Source organism: Neodiprion virginianus, chromosome 3, assembly GCF_021901495.1.
Source record: "Neodiprion virginianus isolate iyNeoVirg1 chromosome 3, iyNeoVirg1.1, whole genome shotgun sequence".
Lineage (NCBI taxonomy): Eukaryota > Metazoa > Arthropoda > Insecta > Hymenoptera > Diprionidae > Neodiprion > Neodiprion virginianus.
Genome location: NC_060879.1, coordinates 12,073,661 through 12,091,156, shown reverse-complemented (window position 1 = coordinate 12,091,156; position 17,496 = coordinate 12,073,661). Strand labels below are relative to the sequence as shown.

The 17,496-nt window shown below is 37.3% G+C and overlaps 1 protein-coding gene across 1 annotated transcript in view; it reads left to right on the top strand.

Moving 5' to 3' along the window:
* Nucleotides 1-5,186, top strand: part of LOC124301145 (sodium-dependent dopamine transporter) — a 571,198-nt gene extending 566,012 nt beyond the window's left edge. Inside the window, exon 13 of the mRNA XM_046755874.1 lies at nucleotides 397-5,186. Within this exon, the coding sequence (XP_046611830.1) occupies nucleotides 397-621 (225 nt within the window). The 3' untranslated portion in view covers nucleotides 622-5,186. The remainder of the gene's footprint in view (nucleotides 1-396) is intronic.
* The last annotated feature ends 12,310 nt before the right edge of the window (nucleotides 5,187-17,496 follow it).

Here is a 17,496-nt window from a genome sequence, read left to right as displayed (position 1 = left end):
TCTCTTTTTCGAATACGGTATATGTAATATCTTTCTAGAGAGTAACAAAAAATGTGAAATCAGATGTGCTTGTGTACCCCACAGAGGGTACCTAGAGCGTGCAAATCGCGGGGCATATCACTCATTTGGTGGGACATATTCAAACTATTCAAATAGACAAGGTCCGAATTTTAAGATAATGCAGGCGAATATATAAATAACTCCGGATATATTTTAATTTCCTACCTGTCTGAGTCGACAGCAGACGTGAAGTTACTACGACGACCCTAAGAATAATAAGTTTAATATTCACAAGGATATCGTGTTATAAAATTAGGTTAGATCATTGTTCGGTATAATTATTCTACATTGTTATATTTATTTTTCAAATCTACTGAAATGCTTCACTGGTAACAGAGAATGAAGATACTCACAACGCCATGGAAAGATACGCAGCGGAAACAGTTGACCACGGCCACAACCAATGGATCGGTCCGACGAAGTTCTAACGGTCGTTTATCCCAAGGAGAGCTACCAACGTCCAATTCCAATAGTCAAGCAGATCTAACAAAAGAGCAGACCGAAGTCATAATTTCATCCTGCAAATCCTCGAAAGGGGATCCGCCGCCACAACCCGTATAGGACGATAGCGTTGTCGTTTTCACCGGCTCTAAGTTTAAAGTGTATCTTTGTTAAGGTTAACGTACAGTTCGATCATCGATCGAGATATAACTACCTAAAAACAAAGAAACAAGACCTAAAGTGCAAGGCATCGGTCTCGATTCGTGAAATGCAAATGAACGATCGTGAAATTATCGAAATGGGTGATGTGATCGGAGTTTTGGGTTTCAAACGGCTATTCAATGCTACTGTTGACCATGTACCAAAAATTGTTCCTGTCTATTTAAAATGGATAAATGACTTTGTTTCAAGGTGTTCATCAGTTAGAGAAACATTGAATTTTAAGAGAAGATTTTTTTTCAATAACGCAGCTAAAGCTGGCGACCACAAGTGGGGATCCCTCGACAATAGGTTATTCACGCTATGGCTTTTATATTCTGACTAAAAAATAGTTTTCGCGGTTGAACAGGTTGCAAAAGTCTTTAAATGATAACTGCATATTCATATGGCTCACGTCTAGATAGATTTTTTTGTCTTTCGAATTTACGGCTTTTTAAGGATATTAGTTACGGTTTCATTATATTAACTACAAAACAAGGAATGAAGTATAGTTTTTTGAATTTCTCAGGTTCTATTCAACAGTTTCTTGGGTGTAAATTTTTATATTTTTTGCAGCATCTACTTGGAAAGTTTGATTCTCGAAGATTGTGGAGCGTGCGTAAATGATCCTATTCCTGAAAAATAAGGAAATAAAAAGTTTGATGCATGCGCTCGCTACAAATTTTCCGCTTTCCACAATCCACTTACCATTGAGCGCCTGTTAAGTGAAAAAATCCCAAGCTTTCCCATGAAGTGCATTATATTCAGAGTTGGCAAAATCGGAGGTGCTGAGTTGTAAAGGTAAATCGGATTGGCCTGGACAACTTCAGATCACTTTATCTATATCCTATGAGAAATTCTGCATGCAGCATATTAAACTTGATTATATTTAACTCGAACGATAAGTTTATTCCGTTCACTTTCTTTTTATGATCCATATCACAATGAAACTCAATGCAAATCCCATAAATGAAAATGAATTACCAAAAGTGCTTGTATCGATCCTTTCTTATTTTCGCGTTTTATTTTAGCGTACATGACCAATAAAGTGAATCTATCAATGGCATACACAACGTTGAATAGCCCCTTTGCAGTCGAGTGTGACGACAAATGGCATCAACAATTCAATTTCAAACAGTTTTTCCTTATTTGTGTATCATTACACAGTCAAGTACAACAATACCTGTATTGTAATTTTATATACAGAATGATAATGCAGTTTCATGCTTAATACAGAAAGCGTATTTTTTACTTTAATACTTCGTTGATGGGAAATTAGTCATGGTCTTCAATGGGGAACAGTTCCATGACCGTAGGTGCACACACATATAAATTCTTTAGTTATGTATTCATTCATTTCAACCTTTAATCTCGAAAGGCAGCAAAGTGACAAATCAATGACTTCGACTTATAATAGCAAAGATACTTACATACGTAAGTATCTACCAGATCGATGAATTTTTTAATACACAATATGCAGGTATAATATTGCCCGTGATAGGGAATCAAATACAACTTGAGGTCATTCCGCCATTCATGTTAGCTTCGGTTTAGCATTTTAAAAATAGGTCTGTAAAATAGTTACTCTTCATTTCATTTGAAACTGCTGCCTGTAAGGACGTTGTGTCTCCCATTGCAATATTCAAATTTTGTAAACATTTTTCGAATCTAAATTTCAAAAGACTTCAAAGTACATTGACAGCAATAGTTGAACAAAATTTCATAAGCTCTTATGCCTCAAGGCCGCTGATTGACGAACTTAATGATAATTAATATAATGAATAAGACTGTTCACTGTAGTCGTACGAGATACCGCATCAGGGACCTTTTACATTCTATTCAACTATTGACTGAAAAACTATTTATGACGAACATATCTTTTAGTTTTTTTAAATATTCAGTTGACTTGGAAAAAACAGTGATTCGAAAATTCTAAAAATCAATGTTAGTCAAGTGATAAACCAAGTGTGATCGCAGTCACCATTTCTTACGGGAATGAAGAGTTGCACTTTTACGGTTCGTTTTTCAATTTTTTGGAGCCAACTGAGGGATAGGAATGTTATGTTTACTTCAAGCTGTGTTGAAAGACTAACAGGGGATATCAAAGTGTCAACCAAATGAATAAATGGTATTTTACAGTTAAATTCCTTTTTCTGGTAACGATATTGTTTTGAACTTTTGAAAATAATAGTGTTCAATTGCTATCGTGCTTGTATTGTCATTGAAAAGATTTCGAAAAACAGTAGTCAAATGTACCAGAATATGGAATTCAGATATCCTTAGTCTATAACCTCAAAGCTACATGCATATTACTAGTATTTTTGGTTATTTTTCGAAATTTTCTTAATGAACACAAGCACAATTATGAATACTATCATTTACCATAATTCGAACCGATTTCATCACTCTGAAGATAAAAACAGTGTAAAATACGATTTGCTCACTACCTCAGCACTTCGACATTCTCTTCGTATATTCGGAGTTTTTTGTAAAATTCGTAGCTCAGCGCTCGCATATAGGCAACCGAATCTCAATTTGCCATCTGTGTACCCAATTCTAAAAATTTGACTGATAAAAACCCCATCTGACTGACAGAGTCCACGTCAACTATAAAAATCAACTTACGTAAAGCTGAGTCTTTACAGACATAGCGATGCAGATCGCAAGTGTAACTTCGGTTACCTATCGGTTGGCTGCTGGGCGGCGGATTTCACAAAAAATACTAATATATACTTTGAGAACAAGACAAGAGGGGAATGGAAACAAGACAAGAGAACATTACACGTACATCGAATGTCGAAACGCTTTCGATAAAATATATTCATTCAACACAAATAGTAAGCCTGTGTGCCTGTCACCTTTCTATATCAATCTTGTAAACCTTCACCAAGCTCTAGCGATAATCGCGGGTTACGAGCAACCCCACTTGGGCACCCCAACTTGCGTACAAAAACCATATACGGACAGAGATAGACTGCGCAGTCTGTGTAACGAGTTGAAACCATAATAAAGCCCAAGTCACACGAAATGCAGTGTGCCGTGTGCCGTCATACACAGGTTTGTACATCAGCGGCCCCGTAAGACCGCGCAATTAATCTCTATAAGTCTATGGCCAAAACACGCTTATCAATGTTCATGGGGTCTCGGGTATCGTTAGCGTTTGCTTCTGATTGTGAGTAACCAATCATAGTACGCGCATACATGTGAGATTTAGAGCCCGCTCCTTGATCGACGTTCAGTCTTCAAAAATGTTGACTTCGATGCTGGATCTCGCGTTAGTCGATGCATGCGCATAAAGAAACTTCCGCCTGCTTTCGTCTCTTTCACCATTATAATATGTGCAATATGAAAGGTCCACCATCAATACACCGTTTACGTTACTATGTAATATACCTAGAGAATATCTTGAAAGTTCACACTAGGTCACCGCTGACTCGGCACGACTCAACTTCTTCGTCTGTTTCTCGCAGGCTGGCCATCCCGTCTTTAATTTTAAACTGTCAAAGGCAATAAAATGGTTGTATCGACAACGACGACGATTATTTATTGACAAGGAATGCCCCATAAATAAAATGAAATCATAATCGTTGTCGTTTTTGTTTTGACAGTAAATGCTCCATAAGTGAAATAACACATCAAAGTCGTTAACGAATGAAAATCGTCGTCGTCGTCGATGTAATTATTTTACGGCCTTTAACAGTTTAAAATCAAAGATGGGATTGGCAGCCTGCGAGAAACAGACGAAGAACTTGAGTGGTGCCGAGTCGGCGGTGACCGAGTGCGAACTTACAAGAAATTCTCTCAGTATATAGCTTAGTTGATCGATTAACGCTGCCAGGCCAGCCAGCTGCAACTTCAACATTGATATTAATGTAAATAAGTAGCATATCTGTGTATTCGTCGACACTGTCAATTACCATTTCAGAATATGTGATATAGTCTACTGGTCTGATAGTAATAATACGAAGTGGTACTGAGCGATGTCGAATCTGCAGTAGAATATTGCTTTCATCAAGTACAATCGATTTCTTCAGAAAATACTGACATTATTTTTATATCTAACAAGACGGCTTTCAGTTTAAACTATTTTCTCTAAAATCACAGGCACCAGTATTCAAACACTTCTTGTTGTCGCACAGGATATTTTACAATTAGTTGTAATGTGCCGCCAATACCAAACTCATGAAGACTTCATTGCCATATCGATAATGACATTACTTAATGTGGTCTGCCTGACTGCCTGATCCGACGTCCCATTAGCTGCCGGGCGGTGCCTCTTGATCAACTGAGCTGCTCCTATTCTCGGAGTTTGCACAGACGTACTTTGTAAAATTTCACCATATTTTAATTCTCCAAAACGATGAAAATACGGCGAAAGAACTGAAATCTTTGGTTCAGTGAGAATGTACGTATAATAATAATACACAGGTATTGGAGCTCAGAAATTAATGTATAAATTCAATAAACATAGGTAATGAAAAAGTGGACATTATAAGGAATTGAGAAAGAACTTATTATGTTAAGTACACAAATTCCCTAGATCTAACCATGACAGCACGAAAATATTTCAGAAAAATTTTTAATACATAACACTCTTATTTTACCGAGATTCATATTCGGTACTTAAGCATTAGGACTATATTTAATTCTATTCTTTCTTTTCTCTACATAAAAAATGACGATTAGTCGTGAATGTCGGTGGCGAACGATTTAAAAAATCAGTATACCGGCTATCTTATACTGGATTAAAAGGATCTCTTTTTTTCCGGTCTTGCATGGTGATATATAAGCGAAAGAATCAAGAAGAGCTATTTATTGGAGTGTCAAAAATCGGTAATGAAATCACAAAACAGTTATTTTTCGATCCTTCTATCACGATATACGTTGATTGGGCAGAGTGAATAAGCCCTATTGATGTATCGGTCGCATTTAGCTCAATTCTACATGCCCGATTATACATATCCAAAAAAATGTTGTTCTACTGAAATACTTTTTCTGTCGTTATTCTACCATGAAATGAAAAATTTTTCGTATACTTTTTTCTACACAGCACGTATAATTGCGCCTTTGACGGCATTTTCACGTTAGTAATGCATACGAGGCTCTGATAATTGGCAAGATAAGTGATTTTCCTCGATCGATAGAGTCTGATTATAGCATCCTTTCAAGATGTATTTGAAAAATTTTCACAAAATGTGTGTTGCCTTGGGAAGTTCTGGAAGTAATCTATTCCATTTGTGTAACCTTTAGTTTTGAAGTAGATTACTTCGATGTTATGTGGATTTTTATATTTTAGTTTTAGTATAGTATATACTATGGATGATGTTGAAATGGTGATATAACACTTCTAGTTCCGCTTGAGTCTTCTTCCGATATGCCAAAGCCAAAGTTTGTGTGAATAAAAAGTTACGACGGAGCGTCGTAATAATTTAACAAACGAAATTCTTCTTCGCGTTGCTGGCTGTTTCTATGAACAAACGTCTGAACAACAATTTTAATAAGTCTTCCTTGAAAATGAGTTTTTGTACTACGCACTGTGCAAAATTGGAGATTCTAAAATTGACCATAAGTGATCGGTGTAGACAACTATTTTTGTGGTCGATTCAGAACTTGAACCTCATATATTATCAGATTGAGGACAGGTAGTATTAAATTGACATTAAATAGTGTTATATTGATACCAAAAAATATTCTATAGACATCCACACAGCATTTTTTGCAGTCTATGCGTCGCTTTATCGCCTTACATGGAGTGGCTTTCGATTTTAGAGCTGCCTGGGTGATAACATTATTTCAGATGAAAATAGATTGAACGTGACTTGTGGCACTCAGCATAGTTTTGTGGCGTCACGTTTTGCTAAGTTTTTATCTAGATATAGTAAGATGCACCTATTGAAACAGAGGAAAACCAAGCATGGAGCTCCAAAAATAGTGAAGGGGCGGTATTTTAACGGTAAAATTATTATTATACGTCATTCTGAGTTGTACGTTTGCCAATTGAGGTAAATAAATCAATAAATGCAAAAACGAAAACATAAGCACATATGTAGGAGGTATTTCTGAATCGAATTGCTTCAAAAATGTGTATATTGCACAATCAGTTACAAGTCAAGTCGGATTTTTTTTTAATAGTATAGGGTCTTTCCATATAGTAATACCAAAGCCTTCAGAAATTTAATGTACCGCATTGTTATGTATTTATTACATCATCAGTCAAAGACATTATTGAAAAAAAACATGTCAGATCAGAATTCTAATACTTACGTAATTCAACCATCTAATGCGTAAATAATTTATCCCTGAAAATAATAATCATTCCGTTACGCGGTATATTGTTCTTATAATTATTCGTAATCAGAATAAGATAGCGGCTTCAGAAGTTGAACTTTTTTATCCGAAGAAATTCTACAATAATTTTTGGGCTTCTGTCCTACTTATACTTTTTGTTAAATGATCAGTGAAATTTTTTCAGAAAGTAGTGGCTCAAAATCCAAATGTTATTACATAAAATAGAACAGATCGTGGTCGTATCACTTACTCATAGTGGGTAGTGCGTTGAAAAGGTTGAATAATTTATGATATGAAGGATTGTAAGTCACAGAAAATAGGTGATTTTAGATATTTTAATACATTTTGCAGGACCATAGCGATTAGTGGCTATACAAACTCGATATGTTACTGTTATGATCTTGTTTCTGTGTTCGTTTCTTGAATATATTGCTGTAATCACTGAACAATCATACGAGGACTCAATGCTGTACGTAGCACAAAAAACTCAAATTTCTAATCGACAAAAAATAATCATAAATAAAAAGTCCTCACATTATGTGATAAAAGATGGCAGAGAATACAGAAAAACATACTTCAATTTTCTTCGAAAAAATATATCCGTGTTTTACTGAGTGTAATGATAGTACGTACTTTTAGTAACTTGGACTCTGTAAGCTTTTCCTAAATAGATCATTCGTATTTTGATATAAAAGATAATATACGAATCATCGGCGCTAGTCACGCTAATAATGAGCTTTCTTGTAATTTGTAATAAGAGTGTATAGTTAAGCAATGCTGTTATCTAAAATTTTGGTACAAGTTTTTTTGCTATAAACAAAAAAACTAAACCAAACTAGTATAAAAATAATTATGAAACAAAATCGTATACTAAAACGACGTAAATTCGAAGCATTTTTGAATGGCCGGGAGCAACAAATATCACTGCTTACGTAGAAAATGGCTTCTGAAAGCATACATGTATAATAAAGATACAATTGTACAACCTCAACGGCAAATGTCACTGTCATTCCAATGCCAGTGTGCTGTAAATTTACCGCGTCAAATTCTATACTCATAATTCATAATCAAATATTACTGAGTTCCTCGTACATACCTGTGTTTGTCAAATAATTTAAAGACTTCATTGATCTAACATTACGCTTGTCGCATAGAATTATTTACAACACAAAATGAATTAACAGCCGTAGAAATAAAACAACGAAAGCTGTATGTACTGTAAATTGAACCTCTATTTCTGCAAGTATTACTTAAGTATTACCTGTAAGTCGACATGGACATTGAACAGAGAACGTAGTGCGAATGTGGTTTTTACATGTGGGTACAATAGCTCAGAAAGTAATAATTGTCCCTTTTATTTTATAACCTGATGCCCCTGTAAAAGCACATGCTAACACTCAATCTGGGTAGTAGTTGTTAATGATAATAAAATACATATTTTGTACATCGCGTTTGAACTGCTGCCACAGCCATAGGTGGCAGTTTAGGCCTTGTTGATCTATGATAGTGAAAAGTTTGGAAGTGATGCATACTGTAGTAGTAGTGTACGAATAATAAAATGCATGTATCCGTATTGATAAACGAAACACTGTATTATGATATACTATAAAACATGCTTTAACGTCCATCAGTCTGTACTTTTTGAAGAGTCATATTGGTTAAGCAATTTTCATTTAGTCCCGAGCGCAATTTGTATGATGATAATTTATATGTTAATAATTATAACCTCCGTATATATGTATCTACTTAGTCGAATAACCTTACAGTTCTCAATGCTAATAACGTTATCGCATGAAAATAGGTATTATCCCTAGTAGGAATTTTGAGCGGGTACTGAGTAAGGGGCTGGCTAATTTGGCTCTGGACGGCACAGACGCTGACACAGTGACTTTACCATCGCGTCACCTAGCTAAGAATTTCAGGGCTGAAGGAGATGCAAGACAGTGTTCCCTTTGCGGAATCACCTACAGGTTGTGATATTCAGTTACACCAAGTCTGCATGTGATCAAATGTGATGAAATGGCACACGACCTTCCATATACTTCAACCTTTCCATTTCGTCAGGCCCACATCCATCCGGACTCTTGTTTCTGAACGGTGAGGTAAATAGAAAAAAGACAAGAAAATCACATTTCGAATATCTCAAATCATTTGGAAATCAACAAACTAAGTGGGAATCGATTACTTGTGATTACATCGACTTGCCATTAGGCTAAAAAAACTCTCTAATTTTGGGTAAAAATATCTTCGGGTAATGAATCCAGAATGTTGTCCATGGGATCACGGCACCCTTGTGTCGTACCTGCTAAGAGCATTGTAGAACACTAGTCCTGTCACCAGAAAACAAAAGTTTTTCACTTCAGAATGAACTAGCCTGAATTTTGATAAGGCCTTATTTTAACCTACAAAATATAACATGCTAAAAATAACATGCTATAAATTACAATCGATTGGATGTGCAGAACCATTAATGAGCGGTTAAAAGGTGCAATACGCACTTTTGCAGCAATTTCTTATAATCCGTAGGTCCTGAATACGGAAAACAATTCTGAACGAAATGAACTGTATTCAGCATGAAAAAGACTGAATCCTTTTCTTCTCTACAAGCAGTGGTTGTGAAGCACATCGCGTGGAACTAACTACGAAATGCGATTCACGCTGTGCCACCGCGCGAGCTGCAGAAACTGCAGCATTCTACTTGGCCGCTATACCTATCCTGGAAGTAATTTCATCCAAACCAATGAACACGAAAAATCTTAGGCAAAAGTTTAAAATTTCCAAATTTTAAGTGCTCATAGCTCAAAAATTATCATGTGAATAGAGATCGCACAAATAGCACTGTAAACGTTGTTCATATATCAACAAGAAGCCATATTGAATACATGTTGTGTAACAATCGGCTGGTCGCAACCCGTGCCAGTGACAGCCGGCTATGACATCGACATTGCTATGGACGCCGACAATAACCAAAGTCGATCAAAGACGAAGTGGCCAGGCGAAAGGACGACGCGCGACGCACAGAGTCAGCAGGCAGGGACAAGAAGGGCTATTCCGCGTCAACCGGATCAGTCATCTCTCAGATATTTTTTTAATTTGGCATGTAGATTGTGTAGGGGGAGTTAGATTTTTGTGCCAAAGCGCGAATCTCATAATGCAAAATTCGATTTTTTATTAACAATAACAAATTAGACTCCCATTTTTTTCAAAAATTCATAACTTTGGCAAAAAATTAGATACAATATATATTTTTTTTTCAAATTACGCGGAAAGCTCCATTGAATTTAAAAAAAAATACGAAATGGTAAAAAAAAGTTGTTATCAATTGTTTATTTAACAATTAATTTTTCAAAGATTTTTAAAACAGTGACTGACACGATCAAAAAATTTTTTTAAAATTCTGACATGTTTCTTGAATTGTACTACAATCTGTGAATTAATTCCAGAGGGGTGTTTTTCTTCGTTTTCGAGTTAAAAATCATTAAAGGTGTCGATGCGCATGAAATTGCGGCGCGCCGAGTCTCTACGTAATGGCGGGCGGCCGGTTGCCGTCCACTGCTAGCCCGCGGTGGCGTCGCAGCGTTATTTTAGAGTCATTTTCACGATGTAGGACATGATTGAAGAATCTGAAAAAAATACTGTACCTTCACAAGGCCTGCTCAAAGCGATAAGTGAAGTTTCAAGAATGTGTTTTTATTTTAAAATGAGTAGCAAGTTATGTAATTATTATCATTTATGTGCACTCTCATGGTGTGTAACCGTTATTTTGAATCTCTGTAATAAAAAAACGGTGAAAAACACATTCCTGAAACTTCACTTATCGCTTTGAGCAGGCCTTGTGAAGGTACAGTATTTTTTTCAGATTCTTCAATCATGTCCTACATCGTGAAAATGACTCTAAAATAACGCTGCGACGCCACCGCGGGGTAGCGGTGGACGGCAACCGGCCGCCCGCCATTACGTAGAGACTCGGCGCGCCGCAATTTCATGCGCATCGACACCTTTGATGATTTTTAACTCGAAAACGAAGAAAAACACCCCTCTGGAATTAATTCACAGATTGTAGTACAATTCAAGGAACATGTCAGAATTTTAAAAAAATTTTTTGATCGTGTCAGTCACTGTTTTAAAAATCTTTGAAAAATTAATTGTTAAATAAACAATTGATAACAACTTTTTTTTACCATTTCGTATTTTTTTTTAAATTCAATGGAGCTTTCCGCGTAATTTGAAAAAAAAAAAATACATTGTATCTAATTTTTTGCCAAAGTTCTGAATTTTTAAAAAAAATGGGAGTCTAATTTGTTATTGTTAATAAAAAATCGAATTTTGCATTATGAGATTCGCGCTTTGGCACAAAAATCTAACTCCCCCTACACAATCCACATGCTAAATTAAAAAATTATCTGAGAGATGACTGATCCGGTTGACGCGGAATAGCCCAGAAGCGTACAGACATGGGACTCACGGAGTATAAATAAAGGTATTCGAGCAGGCCTTGACAGTAGATCTCTGGCAGAGAGTCGAGCTGACTTGTTGCGGGAGGAGCGTTCGTCCAGGGAATATTCTCTAGAATCATTTTTAAGAATCTTCACGCAAAGCGCCTAAATTCAAACAGAGAGAGTTTCTTTGAAACATTTAGGATCCGCGATAGCACGGCATGTCTAGAGAAAAATTGAAACGGAAGAAAGTAGGGAAAATATAAAAAATCTTGAAAGCAGAAGCAGAACCTAGGAATTCTGATATATTAAATTTATGTTACCTTTACGTTTCATCACTGTATAATTTTTTGATTGTATGATTTAATTAGTTTTGTTTTTTAGTTTCATTTATATTTAATTTGATTGTTTGACACGATTAGTAATTCGATGAATCTATTTCCAAATACCGCTACAAGGCAGCTATAGTATTTTCCCGCGTCTGCAATACGTATAGATAGAAGAGGGTGTTTTCAGATCGACAAGACTAGTAAAACTTTCAGTAAAACCTATATTTGTTAAGCTCTTTCTAATTGTAGCAATTAGACAGTGATATCAACAATAACGTCGCATTCTCATAACCTGCGCCTTCAGGAAAACCTGCTCACTTTACAATTGTGAATTCGATCATGAAGTCGATGGATACAACGATCAAACGAAACCCTACATTTTTTTCGCCCGGCAGTGTGTAAGTTAGGACTAATACAGGTCAAGGTTGCAATATCTTAATGGACTCCAAAATACTTGAAAATTATGAAGGAAATTAATATTTATTGGAATCCATATCCCATTTAGAATTCAAAAAGTAATTTCTAAATGATATTCAGACAGAGCACGATGAGAATATTATAAGGAATTCTATGAAAGTTAGGAGTATTCCATCATGATGAGGAACAACTTGATATTAAAAGTTAATCCAACATAAGCTTTTTTTCAGACTAATTTACTAAGGTGGTGCTAGCAATTTTTTCTCCCTCATTTGCTGTATAACCAGAAATAAATATGAGCCGGGGTATAAAAGGGGTGCAGATATTTAGTTTTTACAGTTTTTCGGGATCAGTATTGAAACTCCATCATTACTCATCGAGAAATACGCTAGTAACGTTGCTGTCAGTCCTTTGGCGAATTCGACTTGAACAAAGAGTGCGCATTAGCACTTGTACACAAAAGGGCGGCTATGGACTTGCCCTAACAAATTTAATCGATATTTAACATACCTGTAGTAAATCGATCACACTTTAACAGGTGCAAGCGATAGAACCCGCTTTTCAGATATTTTTCAGAAAATCGATTATGAATGTTTGTCACAGAGCACGTGGTGTAGCGAGTTAGCGATCGAGTTTGTTATTTTGATCACCTCTCATGCGAGTAGATAGAATGGAAGAGTTCAGATTGTAAGACACAATGGTGGCGTACTGACAGAGCTAGCCGCGATTCTTGCCTTACCAACAGTCGGTCTTACCTGTGAGAGGCAAGAATTCCTGCCTTACCAGTCGAGGTGTTACCAACAAGAGCATGAACATAGATAGCGCTACCTATATTATCGGTCGATTTTATCAACAGCTAGTCCAATAATGAGATTTTGTGCTGTTGTAGTAGATAGAGCGGGTCAGTTCTGAATTTAATTCCAAATTCCTTAGGCAGATAGCGTTTTTCCCGTTTCCACATTTCTTTTGAGTGGATGCGGCATGGGAGCATTTGTCAAAAAAAAAAAAAAAAAAACATATTTGACTTGTTGAATCAACGCATATAGTATAAAATATTTGCAACGAGAATCTCAATTTCATACATAAGTAAATAGAATCGAAGAATTCTGGAATACAATGATAGCGTACCGACAGAGTCAGCCCCGATTCTTGCCAGTTGGTATCCCAGGCAGCACACTTGCGTCGTTTATGTAGCTGCTGGATCACAATGAAAAAGTCAATGATATATCTGGTTAGGTACATAACTGATATATTGTATGTGCCTTTCAAGGTACGCTGACGTTAGTGTAACGTAACCGCTACGCAAAAATTTTATGTTAAATTCACAGAACGAATGTTCCGTAACAATTGATATCTACCGTTTCGAGCTCTCGATGAGTTCGCCTACTGACGGTCCAATGAGACCACACTGGCTACCTTGGTTCACTTCTAAACACCTGGGGTAGCATTCACCCGAACCTCTCGTATCGCCTCGACTGCCGGTGAACAGGGATGTAAAGTCCTTCCGACAGCCGAGGGCACCACTCTTCATGGAGAAACCAGCCGCCCGCCTTATCGGATGCTGTAAGGATGGCACACAGGGCGGACCGTAGCCTGCCATTTTCCGACTCACCGGCCTGGTGCCGGACCGACCCCAAACCACTACGTCCAGATTGATAAAGCCCTCGTTCTGAGGATCGACGCAGCCTTCCTATCAGCAAGGACTAATCATGTGAGTCATGGTCCACGGTTTAGAGTTGCGGTAAGCCACCGTCTGACTGCATGATCTCCTCGATTATAGGCATCCGGCCACTGCCTATACAATGAAGCCGGTGGAAGTGAACAATGAGGCGTCACTTTCCACTTGGTAACTTTTACCGAGAGGCACCCTGTGTATGCCTCTGTCAACGGAGTTCCCAATGATAGGCAACCTGGACAGTAAAATGAAGCAGCTGATAAATCGTACGAGTTGGTGTCAACGATGAAATCACAAGCAGCACATTACGCCACATCTAGCGGTAACCTTCGACAACGCATGACCTCGCCGTAACCGATATTCGCCACAGGGATATGGCCTAATTGCGATGGGGGTCAACCAACCAATCAAAGGAAAGAAGATTCACCTCACGACAGCGGTGAGATCGGCGAACCGAACTCCAACCACCGTCTATTCTACGCTTGGCCCGCTGAGTGACAGCCAAGTTCTCCGTATTCTCCGTATTCTCCCGTTTTGAGCTACCGATCCTTTTCCTTTTGTTTTATCGCTACTTTATCTACCGTTTTATTGATCACCCTCTATCATTGTATTACTGTTAGCTTCATCCTTGTCTTTTGTAAATTATCTTCCGTCCTTCTAGTTTTCTCTTGATATTTATTTAAGTTTTATTTTAACTAGACTCAGTGTTGTGTGCCAGAGGTCGTCCATTAAAGTAAGTCTTCTGCCTTTGTATTGTATCGTTACGAAGTTGCTCAAAATTTCCATCATTTTTCTCATTATATTTATCGTTTCTTGGTTGCATCGTGTGATGCCGATTTTGTGTGAATCATGGTCCACGGCTTAGAGTTGCGGTAAGCCACCGTGGGACTGCATGATTTCAGTAATTAATAATTTTCGTGTCTGAGCGACCTCGTAACTGCCGAATAATTAATTCTATCGTATTTATGAATTTTCCTAATTATTTATGAATTGCTATTACTCTGCTTCTGTAGTTGATAGCGTATTTTGATCCTTATTGTATTTTTTTGTAATAGAAGTGTGTCTTATGTTTTATTTCTGGTATTGCTTATAATATTTTGATTTATATCCTGCCTATTGTATCGTATATCGAGTTCCTTGAAGTAAAACCGAGCGTAGTATCAGCCTCTAAATGCAACTGCACCTCTTTCTATTGCTATTGGCAATCCTATATTATTTTTGCTTGTTATTCTTTTCTCTGTATCTTTCTGCAGTTCCGTATTTCCATGTTAATTTAAGTTCTGCGTATTATTCTTGATTCTTTTGTACTGAGGTGTAGTTTGTGTATTTTTTTTTTTTAGCGAACTCTCCAAATTTCTCACTCTCTCACGATTTTGTATTCTCTCGAAAGTTATGTTCAAGAATTCATAGTATAATTCTTCGGATCCGTAACTATTATAAATTATCGGTTCTATCGTTTATGAATAACTTTCCCGCAAATCATCTGTCGTACTTGACCGTAAATCTAGTCGATCGTTCACCCTATCGATTTTGAAAATTATTAATGAATGTCAATCTTTTGTACTGGTTGGATTCTATGGTAAATTCGTCGTATTCTCTCGTTATTATCTCCCGAGCTATCGTTACTTTGTTTTCTACCGATTGCAGGAAAGTTCTCACTCGCGTTTTTAATTGACAGAATAATAACTTTCGTAGCGCCATTTGCAACTTGGGTAAGATAACGTTGCATAGTGACGTGTAGTTTTACGTAAATTCTTGCATTATATCGCTTCTCCCGATCTACGCTTATTTTTCACTGTTAACTTCCGTCTCTCGTTTCAAAGCTACCGTTTAATTTTATTTTACCGAAATTTTTGTGAACAACTGTTGCCTGTTTTATTAACTACCGCTATTGATACCATTTCATATGCCTGTCTTAACCCTGTAACCTACTTGACAATATACGTATGATCGATTGACCTGTTCATTTTTCCTGACTTTAGTTTATTCTTCGTTTCATTATTTTCTTTAATTCTATAATCATCGTTAGCTGTGCCTTGAATACCGCCACTCTACTAGTTCGTGTGAGTACCTGAGCCTAGCCGGTCATACATCGGGTTCTCTAATTATATTCCGTATGGTTTCGTATCATTTTTCTTGATTCGTATTATTGTTTGAAAATCGACGCTATCGCGTCTGGCGCCCAACATAATTGATTTTGTTATAGTTTAACGTTCAGAATAAGTGGAGAATCGCGCTAAAGTGTCGACGGTAAGTCCTCATCTTGAGGGTAATAGAATTTAGCGTTACAAATTAGCGCCCAACGTGGGACCACAAAAGGCCAGTTGCGGTAAATTTCAGTTAATAATTTAGTCAAAAACTTGAAAGAGAAAGAGAGAGAGAGAGAGAGTGAAGGCGGGAGGGAGGGAGGGAGGGAGGGAGAGAGAGAGAAAGACAGAGCGATTTAGATTTAGATTTAGATTTATTTTATGTTATGCCGTGGCCTGCAGGAGCCAATGGGCAAGTTTAATAATAATAATAGAATATCTTAATAGTATAACTAGAAATAGACATGACATAAACAGGAAGAGCAACAGCAAACTTATAATACTATACAGATATAATTAGGTAAAGAAAATAAAGAGGTACATTTGTGAGATTTATCAAGGGCAATGTAACAAGATAACAAAATAACACCTATGATTACGATAATGAGGTAGGGAATAGACTTAACCTAAAAGGGAGTGAACGAAACTTAGTAATCAGAGCCTCGGCGACGGTGCTAGATTGACGGCTGCTAACTCCAATGCGAAAAGCCGATCGAAGAGTTTAGCCTTGAAGACCGCCAGAGAGGAGGATTGCCGGAGTGATAGGGGTAGACTGTGCGAGAAATAAATAGCCGACAGGAGAAATGAATTTCGGTAGCAAGTCGTGCGATGAGCGGGGATATTAAATGATGATGGGTAATCTGTAGTTGCAAGCCTCAAAGAGCGACGTACGTCGGGATCTGTTTCGACAAAAGAACTTCGTAAATAAGTCGGTATAGACGTCGATAGAAGCTGATACAGAAAAGAGCATAAAAAGTACAGGCGACGATTTGCTACCGACAGCCATTTCAACTGAAGACGGTAAGGTGTAATATGAGTGTCCCTACGACAGTTGTAGATAAATCGGATGCCACAGTTTACGAGCCTCATCAGTTTAAGATTTAGATAATCGGTAAGGTCGCAATAGACGAGGCTACAGTAGTCAAGATCAGGGAGAACTAGCGCATGAACGAGTAGCGTTTTGACTTCCGGTGATAGAATATTTGTATGTTGTTTTAGTTTATGAAGAGTCCCATGGACTCTGCGAGAGATCTCAGCTACGTGAGCGTTCCAAGATAAATCGGCAGAAATAAAGACGCCAAGATTTCGAACTGAGTTAACGTATGGGATACACTGTCCATTTATAGTGACTCGTGGAAGATTTTCGTGACATAGTTGAGTAAGATAGGAAGAGCTACCAAGGATAATGGCCTTGGTTTTCGCAACATTGAGCTTCAAGCCGTTTTCGGTCGCCCAATCCGACACCGCCCCTGCATCGATACTGACTCGGTCAGGGAGGTATGCAGATATATCTGGAGATCGTCGGCAAATACAATATGCTTCGTGTGGGTTAGTACATGGCCAAT